Genomic DNA, 20,656 nt, shown 5'->3' on the forward strand with positions numbered 1-20,656 from the left:
GTTTACATATGATCACAACATGTTTCAATATTGGTTTGCATATGATCACAACATGTTTCAATATCGGTTTGCATATGATCACAACATGTTTCAATATTGGTTTACATATGATCACAACATGTTTCAGTATAGGTTTATATATGATCACAACATGTTTCAATATTGGTTTGCATATGATCACAACATGTTTCAATATCGGTTTGCATATGATCACAACATTTCAGTATCGGTTTACATATGATCACAAAATGTTTCAATATTGGTTTATATATGATCACAACATGTTTCTGTATCGGTTTACATATGATCACAACATGTTTCAATATCGGTTTGCATATGATCACAACATGTTTCAATATCGGTTTGCATATGATCACAACATGTTTCAATATTGGTTTACATATGATCACAACATGTTTCAGTATAGGTTTATATATGATCACAACATGTTTCAATATTGGTTTGGATATGATCACAACATGTTTCAATATCGGTTTGCATATGATCACAACATGATTCAATATCGGTTTACATATGATCACAACATGTTTCAGTATAGGTTTACATATGATCACAACATGATTCAATATCGGTTTACATATGATCACAACATTTTTTAATATCGGTTTACATATGATCACAACATTTCAGTATCGGTTTACATATGATCACAACATGTTTCAATATTGGTTTACATATGATCACAACATGTTTCTGTATCGGTTTACATATGATCACAACATGTTTCAGTATAGGTTTACATATGATCACAACATGATTCAATATCGGTTTACATATGATCACAAAATTTTTTAATATCGGTTTACATATGATCACAACATTTCAGTATCGGTTTACATATGATCACAACATGTTTCAATATTGGTTTACATATGATCACAACATGTTTCTGTATCGGTTTACATATGATCACAACATGTTTCAATATCGGTTTACATATGATCACAACATGTTTCTGTATCGGTTTACATATGATCACAACATGTTTCAATATCGGTTTACATATGATCACAACATGTTTCTGTATCGGTTTACATATGATCACAACATGTTTCAGTATAGGTTTACATATGATCACAACATGATTCAATATCGGTTTACATATGATCACAACATTTTTTAACATCGGTTTACATATGATCACAACATTTCAGTATCGGTTTACATATGATCACAACATGTTTCAATATTGGTTTACATATGATCACAACATGTTTCTGTATCGGTTTACATATGATCACAACATGTTTCAATATCGGTTTACATATGATCACAACATGTTTCTGTATCGGTTTACATATGATCACAACATGTTTCAATATCGGTTTGCATATGATCACAACATGTTTCAATATCGGTTTGCATATGATCACAACATGATTCAATATCGGTTTACATATGATCACAACATGTTTCAGTATAGGTTTACATATGATCACAACATGATTCAATATCGGTTTACATATGATCACAACATTTTTTAATATCGGTTTACATATGATCACAACATTTCAGTATCGGTTTACATATGATCACAACATGTTTCAATATCGGTTTACATATGATCACAACATTTCAGTATCGGTTTACATATGATCACAACATGTTTCAATATTGGTTTACATATGATCACAACATGTTTCTGTATCGGTTTACATATGATCACAACATGTTTCAGTATAGGTTTACATATGATCACAACATGATTCAATATCGGTTTACATATGATCACAACATTTTTTAATATCGGTTTACATATGATCACAGCATTTCAGTATCGGTTTACATATGATCACAACATGTTTCAATATTGGTTTACATATGATCACAACATGTTTCTGTATCGGTTTACATATGATCACAACATGTTTCAATATCGGTTTACATATGATCACAACATGTTTCAATATTGGTTTACATATGATCACAACATGTTTCTGTATAGGTTTACATATGATCACATCATGTTTCAATATCGGTTTACATATGATCACAACATGTTTCAATATCTGTTTACATATGATCACAACATGTTTCAGTATGGGCAAATTATCCATTGTTATTCTGCTAGATGAGAGAAATTTATGTGATACAAAACAAGATTTGCTGAGAAAAAAAATCAACACATTATCATAGAAAAAGGGTAAGAAGATAAGAAGGTCACTGACACCATAAGAGTATGAGACGGGGGATGGAGATGAGTGTAGGATGTCAGTCTTTGAGAACATAATCAAATTCGGGCAAAAACAATAGAAATATTCTGGCAAAATAAGCTGGCCTGAAAACTTTTCAGCATTTATTTTTGTCATTCTACCCACAGTATTAGTTGTAATTCATGTTAAAACACGAATGATTCATTTGCAACCCTATATAGCTGTTTGGTAGTAATGTTAATATCAATAAATGTTGTATTCCAGATTCGGGCAATTTATTTTTGTCATTCTACCCACATGATTAGTTGTAATCCGTGTAAACATGCGCGGCGATCCGTTTGCATCCCCATTTAGCTCTTTGGCAGTAATGCTAATACGAATAAATGTTATAATCTAGATTCTTGCATTTTTGTTTATTTTTGTGGTGTCGTGGTTAAGCCATCGGACATTAGGCTGGTATGTACAGGGTTCGCAGCCCGGTACAGGCTCCCACCCATAGCGAGTTTTAACGACTCAATGGGTAGGGTCTAAGGCCACTACACCCTCTTCTCTTTCACTAACCACAAACAACTAACCCTCTGTCCTGGACAGACAGCCGAGATAGCTGAGGTGTATGTCCAGGACAGTGTGCTTGAACTTTAATTGGATGTAAGCACGAAAATAAGTAAAGGAAAGAAAAAAACAAAAATTTGAGGGAAATCAGCGAGCCTGTACTCCTATTTTTAAGTAACGTTTGTCTCTCTTGTACCATTAATTATTAGGCGAAAACGTACAAAGAAATTGTTTTAATATACAAGTATTATGCCTTTAAATTACAACATATAGTAATAATTAATTAAATATCTGAAAATAAGACATTTTAAATAAACAAACCAAAATTAAAAAAATACCAACTTAAATGGTCGCGATTAAAAACGTACGTAACAAATTTAGAACCATTGAATACGCCCTGTAGAACTGAAAGCTTTGTATTATTTTAAAATATTATATATATTAAAAATAATTCTGTATACTGAAGACAGTTACCTGAAACATAATATATATCAAACAAGTTATATTCCAACCACATTTGAAAACCACTGGTTTGGCTGACGTATTTATGGACCTAACACATTTATATATATATAGAGAGAGATCTGCATAGAGATTGGTAGGTGACAAGACATCTAACACGTGTGAATATACTACTTTGGTAAACGGTAGAGATGTGAAATAAACAGTTCATTTAGTTAATTTTCGTTTCATGTGAATTGCAGGATACATATAATAACTGATTACTGTCTTAAGATATCAGCTTTTATCCTACTCAGGTTGAATGGCGAATGTCACGATGCAAATATCTTAATACATATCTATTTAATATTATCTATTTCCAAGGCCATTCCGTCGCCGGGACTGCTTGTCGGGACAAATAATGCAATGGCTTAAGGGAATGATTGTGACTTGATGGCACAAAGCACCAAATTTGGCGCATTTGTAGTTTAGGATAAACATTATTATTTTTTTTTAAAAGAGGCTACCCGATTTTAGATATCAAGGTCAGATCAAGGTCAAAGGTCAAATTTAGACAATATCCAGAAAAGCTGTTTCATAGTAGTACATTAGGCTTATTTTACCCTAAACATGTACAAAATTATTAAGAGGCGAATTCCCCAATGTAGATGTCAAGGTCAGGTCAAGATTAAAGTTCAAACTATTATGGCATTTCGAGAAATTCAGAACATAGCACTACATTTCGAATAATTACACTAGTAGTAGTACCCTCTATCGTGTTTTTTTGGGTGGTTTTTGCTTCTTTCAAAAGTGCCGTTTCTAAATATGTATGTATATGTATGTACACCTGCATGACATGGTGAAGCAGTTCCCAATACCAACCTAGTTGTAATAAATGTGCATATAATATGCATACAAATCACAAGTGACTGATGTTTAGTTTTCACCAGTTTGTCGACCAACACCGTTTGTCTCAGAAACTGTTTAATTCATTTGAACCAACAGTTGTCACTGAAACGTGCAATATATTCACAGGATACAAATTACAACAACAGATACTTTGTTTGAAAACGCACAACCCAGTAAGCAATGGCTTTACGATGTAAACAACAGATGTTTAACGATATCTCGAGCCTCTTCGCCGTCCTCATAACACCGTACAAGACTTAGCGCTAAACACCACTACTGAAAACTATATCAGGCCACAGACCACAATTAATTTCGCTATATGTTTCTATATAGCCTTAGTGACTATAACATTTTTATTAATATCAGCAGGCCCGTGGATTTTTGTATGTACCTTTGCCTGCCTGGGGGACAAATACCCTAAAAAGGACAACCCCTGTTGTCCAGCTCTTTCTCCCAGCATTTTGGTTTAAACAAACACACTCTCTAAATCTGGCCGGAGTACACCCATTTTACACAAAAAGCACTACTTTTGCATGGGCCGGAATTACCACAAACAAGTCTTCAATGTCAACAAGTTACACATGTTTACAAACTACATGCTCTCTCCTGTCACTTCAGTCAAATAGTTGCCACTTCATAGCTGTCTGCCATGAAATAATCACAGTCAAACAGCAGCCTACTTGCGCGGACACATTTCCGGACAACCAAATTTGAAAATAACTGTAATCTGAGGCCATATGGTATCTGAGCTGTTAACACCCACACTTTTTATTACAAATGTGAAAAGTGAATTAGTTGCATGATTTCAGAGAACTGCAATGAACAATGGCACAACAGCAAACATTTTTAAAATATTGCATCTCATTAGCTGACCTGTGCCCTTTCAGCCTATGATACTGCTGCTGTGATATTTAGGGTCGCAGTAGCAATAGTTATTAAAAAAAATGCCTAAATAATTTGAACTTGTTAACTTGAGGATTTAAATACTGGTATAGATAAGTTAACAGAAAAAGCTACAGAATGTGTTGTCGCATGCAAATGCTACAGACTCTGGGTAGTGAGACAATTAAGCATTTACCGTACACCACTTGGACAAATTGCTGTTCCATATGGAATGAAGCCAGCACTGTCCGAAATCATGCCACTGATTCGATGCAGATATTTAACAAAACTGTGCTGACTGGGTATTGTGGTGTTCAAAGTGAAGTTTTCTCTGTGTGTACATTGTTTGGCCACTTATCATTACGGTGTATTTTCAAAATCGAATACTATTTTGGGCAACAACCATTTTGTTGACATTTATATCACATTTCTGGTGATATTATAGGCATAGCCGGATACATACAGTAGTAACTGCAATGTTATGGTGAGCAAAGTTGATGTTGGATGAATTACATTGTTGCCGACACAATTTGTTGTGGTCATTGAAATGGATACTCATTATCAACGGACAGAACATGGGAATGATACAAAAGTTATTCAACAGTTGTTAGTTAAACATCAAACATTGCTTATTTATCAGAATAAAGCTGGCATTATAGGAATACACATGCAGTGTGTATGATGCAGCATTACTTCTAAATTGCGCACCACATAGATGTAGTAGGCAACTTAAGAATTATTATTTTACAAAGTTATTTTAGATGTTACCAAAGATGAATTAAAACATAGCTAATGCAAAACATAACATGGTTGTTCTTTGTTTTTACAGCCATCTTGGTAGACATCTTGGATTCAAGCAATGATAAAACCTCTTTGTATGAGAAATATCATTATGCAATAACTTAATTCCTTGCACCCCAAAATCCTGTATTTGAAGTAAAAATAATTGTTTGGAGTAAAATGTAGAATATGCCCATTTCTTACTATTGGCAACGATTTATCACTAATATAAAAATCTTGCATTTTCCGTATATATCAACCGATGCTATTGTGGTGGTCATCTTGGATTTAAATGACGTTCCTATGTTTATATTAGCTGGGGGTAGTTCAAAATTAATTCCTTAACCCTAAAACCCAATCATAGGGGACAGTTTTGTCATACTATTGCAAGTATCAGATATACTGTGAGTTCTGTGTTTTGGCAACCATTTTGGACGCCATCTTGAATATTTTAAAATGATAAAAGGTGCCAAGTCTGCACTCCTCGGATCCTCAATCAGCACCATCCACAGATGCAAAAAATACAAAGAACAATTGTTGGTACCGAACTGTAAGGTGCAATGCACTGCCGGCTGACTAACATTTATCTTTGGGCGACCATTTTCTTGGCCATCTTGGATTCAAATGATGGTTCTATGTCCTAGTTAGCAAGACGTTATTATAAATGAAATGTATTACCACTAAACTCCAATCACGTTTTGGCTTAAGTGAGAAATAGCAATTAATATGTTTTGGCAGCCAATGCGATATAGTTTTAATTTGGCCTTGACCTTGGAACAACCTTGACCTTTAACAGTGGGCAGCCCCATCTCAGATATTCTTTATGATCTTAAAGTACAATTATGTTCAGTTTAGTGCTTTAAACGTGGTTTTATTGACATTATCTAAATTTTACATTTGACTTTGACCTCTAAAATCAATTGTACAGTCCTAAGGTACAACTGTGCCAAATTTGGTGCTTTGGGCCAACATGTCACAATATCATCAAAATTTTGACTTAAGCCACCTCATTAAAATGGCAGTGGGTTAGTGTGAGAGGAAATGCGTCACTGGCACGCGATCTGATAGCATTACTATCTCCTTTAGGTACCTCTCAACAGTCTACAGTGTTCTCTAGGTTATAGTTATAGGATACTGGTTAGTGTATGTTGTGTACACCTCCATAACTAGTATAATAGTGTACTCTAGGGCTACAGTCTTGGGGGTACTGGCTGGTGTATGTGATGTACATGTCCCAACTAAGTCAAATGGCGTACATAATGATTGACAGTCATAAAGTATTAGTGTATGTGTTGTACATCTCCCAAAACGAGTCTGAGTTATGAAATATTAGTCATTGTATGTGGTGTACACCTCCCAAAACGAGTCTAGCAGTGTACACAATGACTGACAGTCATGAAGTATTAGTGTATGTGATGTGCATCTCCCAAAACGAGTCTAGCAGTGTACACAATAACTGAGTCATGAAATATTAGTCATTGTATGTGGTGTACATCTCTATAAATAATATAATGGTGTACTCTAGGAATACAGTCTTGAAGTACTGGCTAGTGTATGTGGTGTACACCTCCACGGATAATATAATGGTGTACTATAGGAATACAGTCTTGAAGTACTGGCTAGTGTATGTGGTGTACACCTCCATACATAATATAACGGTGTACTCTAGGAATACAGTCTTGAAGTACTGGCTAGTGTATGTGGTGTACACCTCCATATATAATATAATGGTGTACTCTAGGAATACAGTCTTGAAGTACTGGCTAGTGTATGTGTTGTACACCTCCATAAATAATATAACGGTGTACTCTAGGACTAGTCTTGAACTACTGACTAGTGTATGTGGTGTACACCTCCATGGATAATATAATGGTGTACTCGGACTGCAGTCTTGAACTACTGGCTAGTGTATGTGGTGTACACCTCCATGGATAATATAATGGTGTACTCGGACTGCAGTCTTGAACTACTGGCTAGTGTATGTGGTGTACACCTCAATATATAATATAATGGTGTACTCTAGAATACAGTCTTGAAGTACTGGCTAGTGTATGTGGTGTACACCTCCACGGATAATATAATGGTGTACTCTAGGAATACAGTCTTGAAGTACTGGCTAGTGTATGTGGTGTACACCTCCATACATAATATAACGGTGTACTCTAGGAATACAGTCTTGAAGTACTGGCTAGTGTATGTGGTGTACACCTCCATATATAATATAATGGTGTACTCTAGGAATACAGTCTTGAAGTACTGGCTAGTGTATGTGGTGTACACCTCCATAAATAATATAACGGTGTACTCTAGGGCTACAGTCTTGAACTACTGGATAGTGTATGTGGTGTACACCTCCATATATAATATAATGGTGTACTCTAGGACTACAGTCTTGAACTACTGGCTAGTGTATGTGGTGTACACCTCCATATATAATATAATGGTGTACTCTAGGACTACAGTCTTGAACTACTGGCTAGTGTATGTGGTGTACACCTCCATACATAATATAACGGTGTACTCTAGGAATACAGTCTTGAAGTACTGGCTAGTGTATGTGGTGTACACCTCCATACATAATATAACGGTGTACTCTAGGAATACAGTCTTGAAGTACTGGCTAGTGTATGTGGTGTACACCTCCATATATAATATAATGGTGTACTCTAGGAATACAGTCTTGAAGTACTGGCTAGTGTATGTGTTGTACACCTCCATAAATAATATAACGGTGTACTCTAGGACTAGTCTTGAACTACTGACTAGTGTATGTGGTGTACACCTCCATGGATAATATAATGGTGTACTCGGACTGCAGTCTTGAACTACTGGCTAGTGTATGTGGTGTACACCTCCATGGATAATATAATGGTGTACTCGGACTGCAGTCTTGAACTACTGGCTAGTGTATGTGGTGTACACCTCAATATATAATATAATGGTGTACTCTAGAATACAGTCTTGAAGTACTGGCTAGTGTATGTGGTGTACACCTCCACGGATAATATAATGGTGTACTCTAGGAATACAGTCTTGAAGTACTGGCTAGTGTATGTGGTGTACACCTCCATACATAATATAACGGTGTACTCTAGGAATACAGTCTTGAAGTACTGGCTAGTGTATGTGGTGTACACCTCCATATATAATATAATGGTGTACTCTAGGAATACAGTCTTGAAGTACTGGCTAGTGTATGTGGTGTACACCTCCATAAATAATATAACGGTGTACTCTAGGGCTACAGTCTTGAACTACTGACTAGTGTATGTGGTGTACACCTCCATATATAATATAATGGTGTACTCTAGAATACAGTCTTGAAGTACTGGATAGTGTATGTGGTGTACACCTCCATATATAATATAATGGTGTACTCGGACTGCAGTCTTGAACTACTGGCTAGTGTATGTGGTGTACACCTCCATATATAATATAATGGTGTACTATAGGAATAGAGTCTTGAACTACTGGCTAGTGTATGTGGTGTACACCTCCATACATAATATAATGGTGTACTCTAGGACTACAGTCTTGAAGTACTGGCTAGTGTATGTGGTGTACACCTCCATGGATAATATAATGGTGTACTCTAGGACTACAGTCTTGAACTACTGGCTAGTGTATGTGGTGTACACCTCCATATATAATATAATGGTGTACTCTAGGACTACAGTCTTGAACTACTGGCTAGTGTATGTGGTGTACACCTCCATATATAATATAATGGTGTACTCGGACTGCAGTCTTGAACTACTGACTAGTGTATGTGGTGTACAACTCCCAACTAAGTCAAGTGGTGTACTCTGTCTATAGTCCACGTATGTGGTCTAAACCTCCAAAATAGTCTAGTGGTATGCTCTCTAAGGCTACAGTTGTAACATAGTAATTGGTGCATGTGGTGTGGTGCTGACCAACAGAAAATCAAGTCATGTACTCTAGACATATTGGTTAGTATATGTGCTGGTGTACTCACTCTAAACTACATAAAGAGTCTAGTGGTATATTGTCTAGGGTTATAGTCATGCAGTCCTCATGAGTGTATGTGGGATACATCTTCCAACCAAGTCCAGTGGTGTTCTACCTCTAGGCTCAAGTCATAAAGTATTGATCAATGTATGTGATATATAACAAGTTTAATGGTATACTCTCTAGGTTACAGTTGTCAGGTACTGGTTAGTGCATGTGGTGTACATCTTCCCACCGAGTCTAGAGGTGTGTTCACTCTAGATTATAATTATGGAATTACTGGTTAGTGTACATGGTGTACACCCCATACAGGCAGCAGATGACAGCACCTATACACCTGGCCGATGAAGCTAGCAATGTGGTTAGTCATGAACTACTGTTTAGTGTACATGGTGTACACCTTGCCAATGAGTCTAGGTTGTAGTTACAATGTACTGGTTAGTGTACATGGTGTACACCTTGCCAATGAGTCTAGGTTGTAGTTACAATGTACTGGTTAGTGTACATGGTGTACACCTTGCCAATGAGTCTAGGTTGTAGTTACAATGTACTGGTTAGTGTATGTGGTGTACACATTGCCAATGAGTCTAGGTTGTAGTTACAATGTACTGGTTAGTGTACATGGTGTACACCTTGCCAATGAGTCTAGGTTGTAGTTACAATGTACTGGTTAGTGTATGTGGTGTACACATTGCCAATGGGAGTAGCAGTGTATTCACTCTAGGTTGTAGTTACAATGTACTGGTTAGTGTATGTGGTGTGTGGGAGTAGCAGTGTATTCACTCTAGGTTGTAGTTACAAAAAAAAATGTACTGGTTAGTGTATGTGGTGTGTGGGAGTAGCAGTGTATTCACTCTAGGTTGTAGTTACAATGTACTGGTTAGTGTATGTGGTGTTCACATTGCCAATGGGAGTATTCACTCTATGTTGTAGTTACAATGTACTGGTTAGTGTATGTGGTGTGTGGGAGTAGCAGTGTATTCACTCTAGGTTGTAGTTACAATGTACTGGGTAGTGTATGTGGTGTACACATTGCCAATGTGAGTAGCAGTGTATTCACTCTAGGTTGTAGTTACAATGTACTGGTTAGTAAATGTGGTGTGTGGGAGTAGCAGTGTATTCACTCTAGGTTGTAGTTACAATGTACTGGTTAGTGTATGTGGTGTACACATTGCCAATGAGAGTAGCAGTGTATTCACTCTATGTTGTAGTTACAATGTACTGGTTAGTGTATGTGGTGTGTGGGAGTAGCAGTGTATTCACTCTAGGTTGTAGTTACAATGTACTGGTTAGTGTATGTGGTGTGTGGGAGTAGCAGTGTATTCACTCTAGGTTGTAGTTACAATGTACTGGTTAGTGTATGTGGTATACACATTGCCAATGGGAGTAGCAGTGTATTCACTCTAGGTTGTAGTTACAATGTACTGGTTAGTGTATGTGGTGTGTGGGAGTAGCAGTGTATTCACTCTAGGTTGTAGTTACAATGTACTGGTTAGTGTATGTGGTGTTCACATTGCCAATGGGTGTATTCACTCTATGTTGTAGTTACAATGTACTGGTTAGTGTATGTGGTGTGTGGGAGTAGCAGTGTATTCACTCTAGGTTGTAGTTACAAAAAAAATGTACTGGTTAGTGTATGTGGTGTGTGGGAGTAGCAGTGTATTCACTCTAGGTTGTAGTTACAATGTACTGGTTAGTGTATGTGGTGTTCACATTGCCAATGGGAGTATTCACTCTATGTTGTAGTTACAATGTACTGGTTAGTGTATGTGGTGTGTGGGAGTAGCAGTGTATTCACTCTAGGTTGTAGTTACAATGTACTGGGTAGTGTATGTGGTGTACACATTGCCAATGGGAGTAGCAGTGTATTCACTCTAGGTTGTAGTTACAATGTACTGGTTAGTGTATGTGGTGTGTGGGAGTAGCAGTGTATTCACTCTAGGTTGTAGTTACAATGTACTGGTTAGTGTATGTGGTGTACACATTGCCAATGAGAGTAGCAGTGTATTCACTCTATGTTGTAGTTACAATGTACTGGTTAGTGTATGTGGTGTGTGGGAGTAGCAGTGTATTCACTCTAGGTTGTAGTTACAATGTACTGGTTAGTGTATGTGGTGTGTGGGAGTAGCAGTGTATTCACTCTAGGTTGTAGTTACAATGTACTGGTTAGTGTATGTGGTATACACATTGCCAATGGGAGTAGCAGTGTATTCACTCTAGGTTGTAGTTACAATGTACTGGTTAGTGTATGTGGTGTGTGGGAGTAGCAGTGTATTCACTCTAGGTTGTAGTTACAATGTACTGGTTAGTGTATGTGGTATACACATTGCCAATGGGAGTAGCAGTGTATTCACTCTAGGTTGTAGTTACAATGTACTGGTTAGTGTATGTGGTATACACATTGCCAATGGGAGTAGCAGTGTATTCACTCTAGGTTGTAGTTACAATGTACTGGTTAGTGTATGTGGTGTGTGGGAGTAGCAGTGTATTCACTCTAGGTTGTAGTTACAATGTACTGGTTAGTGTATGTGGTGTGTGGGAGTAGCAGTGTATTCACTCTAGGTTGTAGTTACAATGTACTGGTTAGTGTATGTGGTGTGTGGGAGTAGCAGTGTATTCACTCTAGGTTGTAGTTACAATGTACTGGTTAGTGTATGTGGTGTGTGGGAGTAGCAGTGTATTCACTCTAGGTTGTAGTTACAATGTACTGGTTAGTGTATGCGGTGTTCACATTGCCAATGGGAGTATTCACTCTATGTTGTAGTTACAATGTACTGGTTAGTGTATGTGGTGTGTGGGAGTAGCAGTGTATTCACTCTAGGTTGTAGTTACAATGTACTGGTTAGTGTATGTGGTGTTCACATTGCCAACGGGAGTATTCACTCTATGTTGTAGTTACAATGTACTGGTTAGTGTATGTGGTGTGTGGGAGTAGCAGTGTATTCACTCTAGGTTGTAGTTACAATGTACTGGGTAGTGTATGTGGTGTACACATTGCCAATGGGAGTAGCAGTGTATTCACTCTAGGTTGTAGTTACAATGTACTGGTTAGTGTATGTGGTGTGCACATTGCCAATGGGAGTAGCAGTGTATTCACTCTATGTTGTAGTTACAATGTACTGGTTAGTGTATGTGGTGTGTGGGAGTAGCAGTGTATTCACTCTAGGTTGTAGTTACAATGTACTGGTTAGTGTATGTGGTGTGTGGGAGTAGCAGTGTATTCACTCTAGGTTGTAGTTACAATGTACTGGTTAGTGTATGTGGTATACACATTGCCAATGGGAGTAGCAGTGTATTCACTCTATGTTGTAGTTACAATGTACTGGTTAGTGTATGTGGTGTGTGGGAGTAGCAGTGTATTCACTCTAGGTTGTAGTTACAATGTACTGGTTAGTGTATGTGGTGTGTGGGAGTAGCAGTGTATTCACTCTAGGTTGTAGTTACAATGTACTGGTTAGTGTATGTGGTGTACACATTGCCAATGGGAGTATTCACTCTATGTTGTAGTTACAATGCACTGGTTAGTGTATGTGGTGTGTGGGAGTAACAGTGTATTCACTTTAGGTTGTAGTTACAATGTACTGGTTAGTGTATGTGGTGTGTGGGAGTAGCAGTGAATTCACTCTAGGTTGTAGTTACAATGTACTGGTTAGTGTATGTGGTATGTGGGAGTAGCAGTGTATTAACTCTAGGTTGGGGTCACTACTGGGAGAAGCGTATTGTACCCCCTCCCCCCACACACACACACTGTGGTCTGTGTTTGTATCAAGCCTCAACTGTCACTAACTCAGTGGTAGTGCCCCCACTTGAGGTGTGATGTCATAGGTGATACAAAAATGCCACAAAGACTGATTGAGTAACTACACTAAAAAAAAGTTTTAAAACATCTTCCATCAGTTTTATATCAATGTTAAATACCATATATAGATTTAAAAACTAGCATCAGTAAAGCCTGAACTTTAGAAATAATGTTTCATAAGGTTTGACACAACCTATTATAACAAAACCAGCTTGCAATGTCATCATACTCACCCGTAATCAAATACACTAAAAAGACTGAGCAACAAACAACAATCATTTTAATCTTCAATGTTAATATACTCTTCAAAAAAAGAAACGCAAAAGGGTACAAATGGGTTATAACTCCGATTTTATGTTTCCTACCGGTTCATGCTTTGTGAATATAAGGTCATTGCATGTCCCAAACACATTCCCACGGTTACATTCGATAAAACGCAGCTACTGTACAATAAAGTTCCAAAATGTGAATATTCGCAAAAATGCAGCCACGTGCAAACCATGTCACCACTGCACGTGCGTTGTCTGCACGTGCAACATGAACACCGACAGTATAAAAGTGCAGGGTGTTCGCTTGCCTGGCCTCTGTATCTGGCCGACAGTTGACAATCCAGGACATGCCACGTCTCAGTGAACCGCAGAGAAACAATGCCATCGGCCGACTAGACGCAGGCGAATCCAGAACGGCCGTTGCCAGGGCATTCCATGTGTCCCCAAGCACCATCTCCAGACTGTGGGACCGTTACCAGCAACATGGATCAACACGTGACCTCCCTAGATCCGGTCGACCACGGGTCACTACCCCCGGGCAGGACCGCTACATCCGGGTACGCCACCTTCGGGAACGATTGACTACTGCCACCTCCACAGCCGCAGCAATACCAGGTTTGCGCAGGATATCCGACCAGACCGTACGGAACCGCCTACGTGAGGTAGGAATTCGTGCCAGACGTCCAGTTCGAGGTGTCATCTTAACACCACAACACCGTCGACTCCGACTGCAGTGGTGCCAGATTCATCGACAATGGCCTCAACTGCGATGGAGACAGGTGTGGTTCAGTGACGAGTCCCGATTTCTGCTTCGACGTCATGATGGAAGATGTCGCGTGTATAGGCGTCGTGGTGAACGTTATGCGGCAAACTGCGTGCAGGAAGTGGACAGATTCGGCGGGGGTAGTGTCATGGTGTGGGCAGCCATCTCACACACTGGCAGAACTGACCTGGTCCACGTGCAGGGCAACCTGAATGCACAGGGCTACATTGACCAGATCCTCCGGCCACACATCGTTCCAGTTATGGCCAACGCCAACGCAGTGTTCCAACATGACAACGCCAGGCCTCACACAGCACGTCTCACAACGGCTTTCCTACAGAACAACAACATTAATGTCCTTCCTTGGCCATCGATATCACCGGATTTGAACCCAATTGAGCATCTATGGGACGAGTTGGACCGACGCCTCCGACAGCGACAACCACAGCCCCAGACCCTGCCCGAGCTGGCAGCAGCCTTGCAGGCCGAGTGGGCCACCATCCCCCGGGACGTCATCCGTACTCTGGTTGCTTCAATGGGCAGGCGGTGCCAGGCAGTTGTCAACACACGCGGAGGCCACACCCGGTATTGACTCCAGATGACCTTGACCTTGGTGGTGTGTCCTATCACTTACTCACAATGGACTAGAGTGAATTGTGAACAATCCTGCAACATTTGGTAATTATCGGACTCACCATTCAATAATTAAATCAATTCTCCAAATGTTACGACAGTGTGGTTTTGCGTTTCTTCTTTTGAAGAGTATATTACAATTTAAGAAAAGCAAATGATTTACAAAATAATGTTGATACAGAATAAACAGTAACAGCATCAATTCTTTGGACTCATTATTTTCTGTTCCAGCCAGTACTCCATAATGGCATAGTAAAGGTTAATAACACAACAAAAAGTGTCTGTTATGTACAGGTTAATGAACAAATTTCCACTAGTTTCATGGCACAGTGGTGTTTTAATGTCTCCCCATTTTAATACATGTGTACTAGTATTATAAATCAGTGATGTGAGAGGGCTCTTTTTTTACATTCTTCCATCAGATCATGCCTGTCATGGACACAACCTCTCACTCATTCTGAGAGTTCTACAAAGCAATATGCCGGTACACTGGACTCCGTTATTTTTACCAAACAGTATCCACACTTTCACAATGTTTTAAAGCCATCCTCACATGTATGGATTTTAAAATACTGTTGATGATACACTAGTCCATGAGCTGAGACCCCAAATTAGACCAACTGGTACCATCCGAGGGCACCAAACTTAACTATACTTTTTCGATAGGTGTATGTATCTGGATCTCAAAACAGCATGATAGACTTTTCTGCTGGGTAGCTTAAGCTCAGAAAATTAGTTTTAGTAGAGAGGGGGTATTTTTCTAAAATGTTAATAACGTTTCTCTGTATTAATCTACTTATCAATATATAGATAGTTTTAATCACACAAACTGAAATGCACTTGTCAACATTCACCAGGAATTGATTTTGAACTATTCCCAGCTAACTAAGGCATTGCAACATCATTGTAATCCAAGATGGCCACATACATATAAGCAAATCATAATTTATCGCATTAGATATTTATTGAATGAATTTTAAGTGCCAAGGAATTCATTTATAACAACCTCTTGCGAACCAACATATTGCATTATCATTTCAATCCAAGATGGTCATGAAAATGGCCGCCAAGAGTAGTAAGTGGCCATTTCTTACATTCTACGTATATTCCCCAATGAATAATTTATACTTCAAATAAAGTTTTTTTTTTAATATGCAAACATTTCATTTCTAGTAATCACTTTGTAATACAGATACAATTTCTCACTACATGAATGCAAGATTACAAAATGGTTGCAAAAACAAAGAAATGACCACTGTATTTGTTAAGTCTCACCTAAAACAATCATTTTGAAACCATCTGCTACGTTGTAAGGGTAAACCAAGCCTTTTCCCAAAAACATCTACATATAAATTGCTTGACATGAATCAAATAGTTCACAATGCTAACATTGCTGTGATAAATGGGTATATGCATGCAAGTCACCAGTTACTAGTGTTTATACAAAGGGTGGCCGAAAAGTTCTGGTATTAATTGCGAGTGATGTATAATACTGTACACTCATAACAGTTTGCATGTATTAGATACAATGTTTTATGCTCATATGCTGCATTTGAACCAAATACATAATCTTGTAGCATATCTCTACAGTCATCAAAGTGACTAGGTATTCTCTGTTGCTAAAAGATGGACAAAACTGGCGTCTGTGCTGTCATCAAGTATCTCCAACTGAAAGGATTAACTCCAACAGCCATCCATGCGACATTGGTATCATCTTTGTGGTATCTTTATCTTTCCTTTGTCACTATTAACAGTTCAGAGGTGGGCAGCGGAGTTCAAGAGCAGAAGAGGGCGTCGAAAATGATCCAAGACCAGGACAATCTTCAACTGACACTACCAAAGAAAATGTTAATGAAATACAAGGATGATCGACGACTCACCACACACCACATAGCTAATACAGTAGGCATTTCTCATGAGAAAGTTAAGGAATAGAATGCGTGGTTCCAATACACCTATGCACCTGTTGCTGCTATGGCTGCTTTGTATGACTGTGGCTTTGAACTTATTAATCATCCTCTGTATTCACCAGATTTGGCACCCCCAGATTTCTACCTCTTCCCAAACTTGAAGAAAAACCTGGTAAGCATTATGCAAATGTTGATATCATTTCTGCTGTGGATGACGAGGAGGAAGCCTGCAACACTAGTGTGACCCAGGCACTCAAGCATCGTTGGCAGCAGTGTGTTCGTCATAGTTAGGCTCAGAACATTTGTCATCCCTTATAGTTTTATCATTCTCATTTTCTATCTCTCTATAATTGATATATACTTTATCCTTGCATTTTGTCGACCAAGACAATTTATCTCACAAAAGGAATAATCGTGTGACGCCAACATTTCTCACCATAACATGGCAATTACTGGTATACTAGTATGCTTCAGTTATACCTGGAAATGATTAGCCATAACCAAATGAACTTAGTGGCTAATTATTAATATGATTAAAAGGATTGCAGCGGTAGTTTTAGCATTTGTCTCATAACAGCTACATTTGTCCTTCAAAATTTGGTATTGTTTTATTGAAGGCTACACCGAATTAGTTGCATAATTTCAGAGAGGATTCTTCCGATTTCTATCCAAATGATAGAGCTCCTAGCAAGAACTGCAATGGGAAACAGCAATGAAATAGGTTGCTTCCCATTTGATGACCAATGACCTTCCAGGCAGTAATAATGCTGCTATAATATAAAGAGTTACAAAAGCAAGAGTTACCAAAATTCTGTCTTTAGATGGTACAGACATTGATAAGAAGCTTTAGATCACTTCCACCAGTGACTATTCCACATGGAGTGAAACCATGCACCCTCTGAAATTGTCAGATTCAATGCAGCTTTTAAAACATATTTCGCCGACTGGGTAATATTGGTGTTAAAAGTGATGTATTTTATGTCTGTGCATTGTTATGCCACCTAAGACTGGGTGATGTATATTCAAAAGTAATAATTTTTGCTAGGCAGCAACACTTTTGTTAATATATGATATGGCAACTCCTTTTGGTAATATTATACATATAACAGAATAACCGGATATATATATATATATGGTACTAGAAATTACAATGTTATGGCGAGAAAACATGATGTCTGACGAATTTGACAAGACAAATTGTCCTGGTCATTCAAATCTAGTGAATTATCAAGAGACAGAAAATGGGAATGATAAAACTAATTCCAAAGTCTATACCAACACATCAGTTATTGACTACGACTTGCCCATTTATCACAGCCAGGTTGGCATTATAGACTTGGTCTATGATGTAACATTTCTTCTAGATAGTTTAAACTACAATGGTACACTCTTAAGACATAGAGATCAGTATAAGAATGATTATTTTAGATGACATTTTAGATAACTTGACATGTAGATACACATCTATTTTTATGCACTGAACACCCTCAAACCTTAGCAATTGGATTCAAAACGATTGTTTCAGGTGATGCATATAACACATTTCTTTGGTTTTTTGCAGCCATTTTGTTAACCATCTTGAATTATGGAAACAATAAAATTTATTAGTAGAACATTAAAGCAAGAATTAAATTTCCTGCCCCCTATAAAACCCTGTATTTGAAGTAAAAATTATTGTTTGGGGTAAAAGAGAATGTAAGATATAGCCATGTCTTACTCCTAACGACCATTTTCAGGGCCATGTTAGATTTAAAAGATGATGCAATATCTCAGTTAGCATCTGTTGTTAATGTATTCCTTGATGAATAAAAAACCCTCAGCTCCTAATTTCACAATCTTGCTATAGTTGATGTAAAACAAAATAAATTAAAATTTTCTTGTTCCGACTACTATAGTGGTGGCCATCTTGGATATAAATGTTGCAATGTCTTGATTAACTGGGAGTACTTAAATATGAATCCTCTGACACCTAAAATACAGTCATGAACATCAACAGTATCGTCATTATTGATAAAGTATTGGAGATGTTTCCAGTTTCTTTTTTGACAGCCATCTTGGACACCATCTTGAATATTTCAAAATGCTCAAGGATACCAAAGTACACCTCTTGAATCCTTAATCAACATTTATGACAAATGCAAAAACCACAAAGAACATTGTGGGTACCAATCTACAAGGTTTATAAGTGCTTTAGTAAACACTAAAACACGGATTTCGCTGATTTTTCGACCACCTAAATGATAAATGTTAAAAAGTGTGATAACTAGGTAAAGCTACCCTATTGAAAAGTCCATCATGCATTTTTGTTTTGTCCTAAGGCGTAATAAAACAATTATAACAGTTTTGTTTGGTGTCCTCAGATGGTACCAGTTTTTGGTCTGGCTCATGGACAACACCTACTGAGTTCTCACTTTATAAAACAGTGCCCAATGTACAGACCTTATCCAGAGTCAACCTCTATTCGGAATATTCTACGTTCATATTGAATTAGTTGAGACCAAAAGCTGAAATTTGGATGGATCACCAAACGCTTCTGTTTGACATGCCTGTACGCGTCTTCCAGTGTCTTGTGGTAATACTTCATGAGGTATGCGATACACAGACTGGCCGACTGCCTGACGCCGGCCACACAGTGCACCAGAGTTTTGCCGCCGCGTTGATGGATCTGTGCAATCTTGTCACTGACGCTGTCGAAGTAAAGGCTGAGGTTGGCGTTGGGCAGGTCGTCCACGTGGATCTGGATGCAGTCGATGCCGGGCATGTGCAGGTTGGGGATGTCCATGGTGCAGTTGATGACGTTGGTGATGTTCAGACCGCAGACTCTCTCCCCACTGACTGCAGCCGCACTGCTCAGAAACAGGTGGTCAGTTATGTGGGCAATCTGGCGATGCAAGCAGCAATCCATCAGTCACACTGCTGAAATGTTTAAATCCTTCTTCAACATACAACCCTTAAATGAAACTTGTTATTTATGTTACTTAATGAAACCATTCTGAATAGTTTTATCATGAATGCTTCAAATGTTAGCTAATATATGAAAGATGACACACAGTGAACAAAAATGGTTGCCACAATGTTCAGTTTTGACTTTTAACTTCCCACAGGCAGGATAGCAAACACCATGGCCTTTGTTGAACCAGTTATGGATCACTGGTCTGTGCAAGTGGTTTACACCTACCCATTGAGTCTTGCGGAGCACTCACTCAGGGTTTGGAGTCAGTATCTGGATTAAAAATCCCATGCCTCGACTGGTTTCCGAACCCAGTACCTACCAGCCTGTTGACCGATGGCCTAACCACGACGCTACCGAGGCCGGTAACTGTATTTTAGATCAAATACATTAGTTTAGATGAATAACACTAATGTAATTATAATTGAAACCATGAAGTCCAATAAAGAAAAAAAGAAATAATAATAATCAATATAAAAACAAAAACAAACTTAAAACATTATTAACAATTATTAATTTTAGCTCCATCAAAATCATTTAGATTCTTCAATTATTATTTTAATAGTCCAGTGCCAAGCTTCATAATTATATTAAAACATAAAAATTAAATTCATAACAGTTGATC

The 20,656-nt window shown here is 38.1% G+C and overlaps 1 protein-coding gene across 1 annotated transcript; it reads right to left on the reverse strand.

Annotated features, from left to right (window-relative positions):
- Positions 1 to 19,383: 19,383 nt before the first annotated feature.
- Positions 19,384 to 19,986, reverse strand: LOC121370181 (dual specificity protein phosphatase 14-like). Its single transcript, XM_041495296.1, has one exon. The coding sequence runs from the start codon at positions 19,984 to 19,986 to the stop codon at positions 19,522 to 19,524; it is 465 nt and encodes a 154-aa protein (XP_041351230.1). The 3' UTR covers positions 19,384 to 19,521.
- Between the last annotated feature and the right edge of the window lie 670 nt (positions 19,987 to 20,656).

This window comes from Gigantopelta aegis, chromosome 4, assembly GCF_016097555.1.
Source record: "Gigantopelta aegis isolate Gae_Host chromosome 4, Gae_host_genome, whole genome shotgun sequence".
Classification (NCBI taxonomy): domain Eukaryota; kingdom Metazoa; phylum Mollusca; class Gastropoda; order Neomphalida; family Peltospiridae; genus Gigantopelta; species Gigantopelta aegis.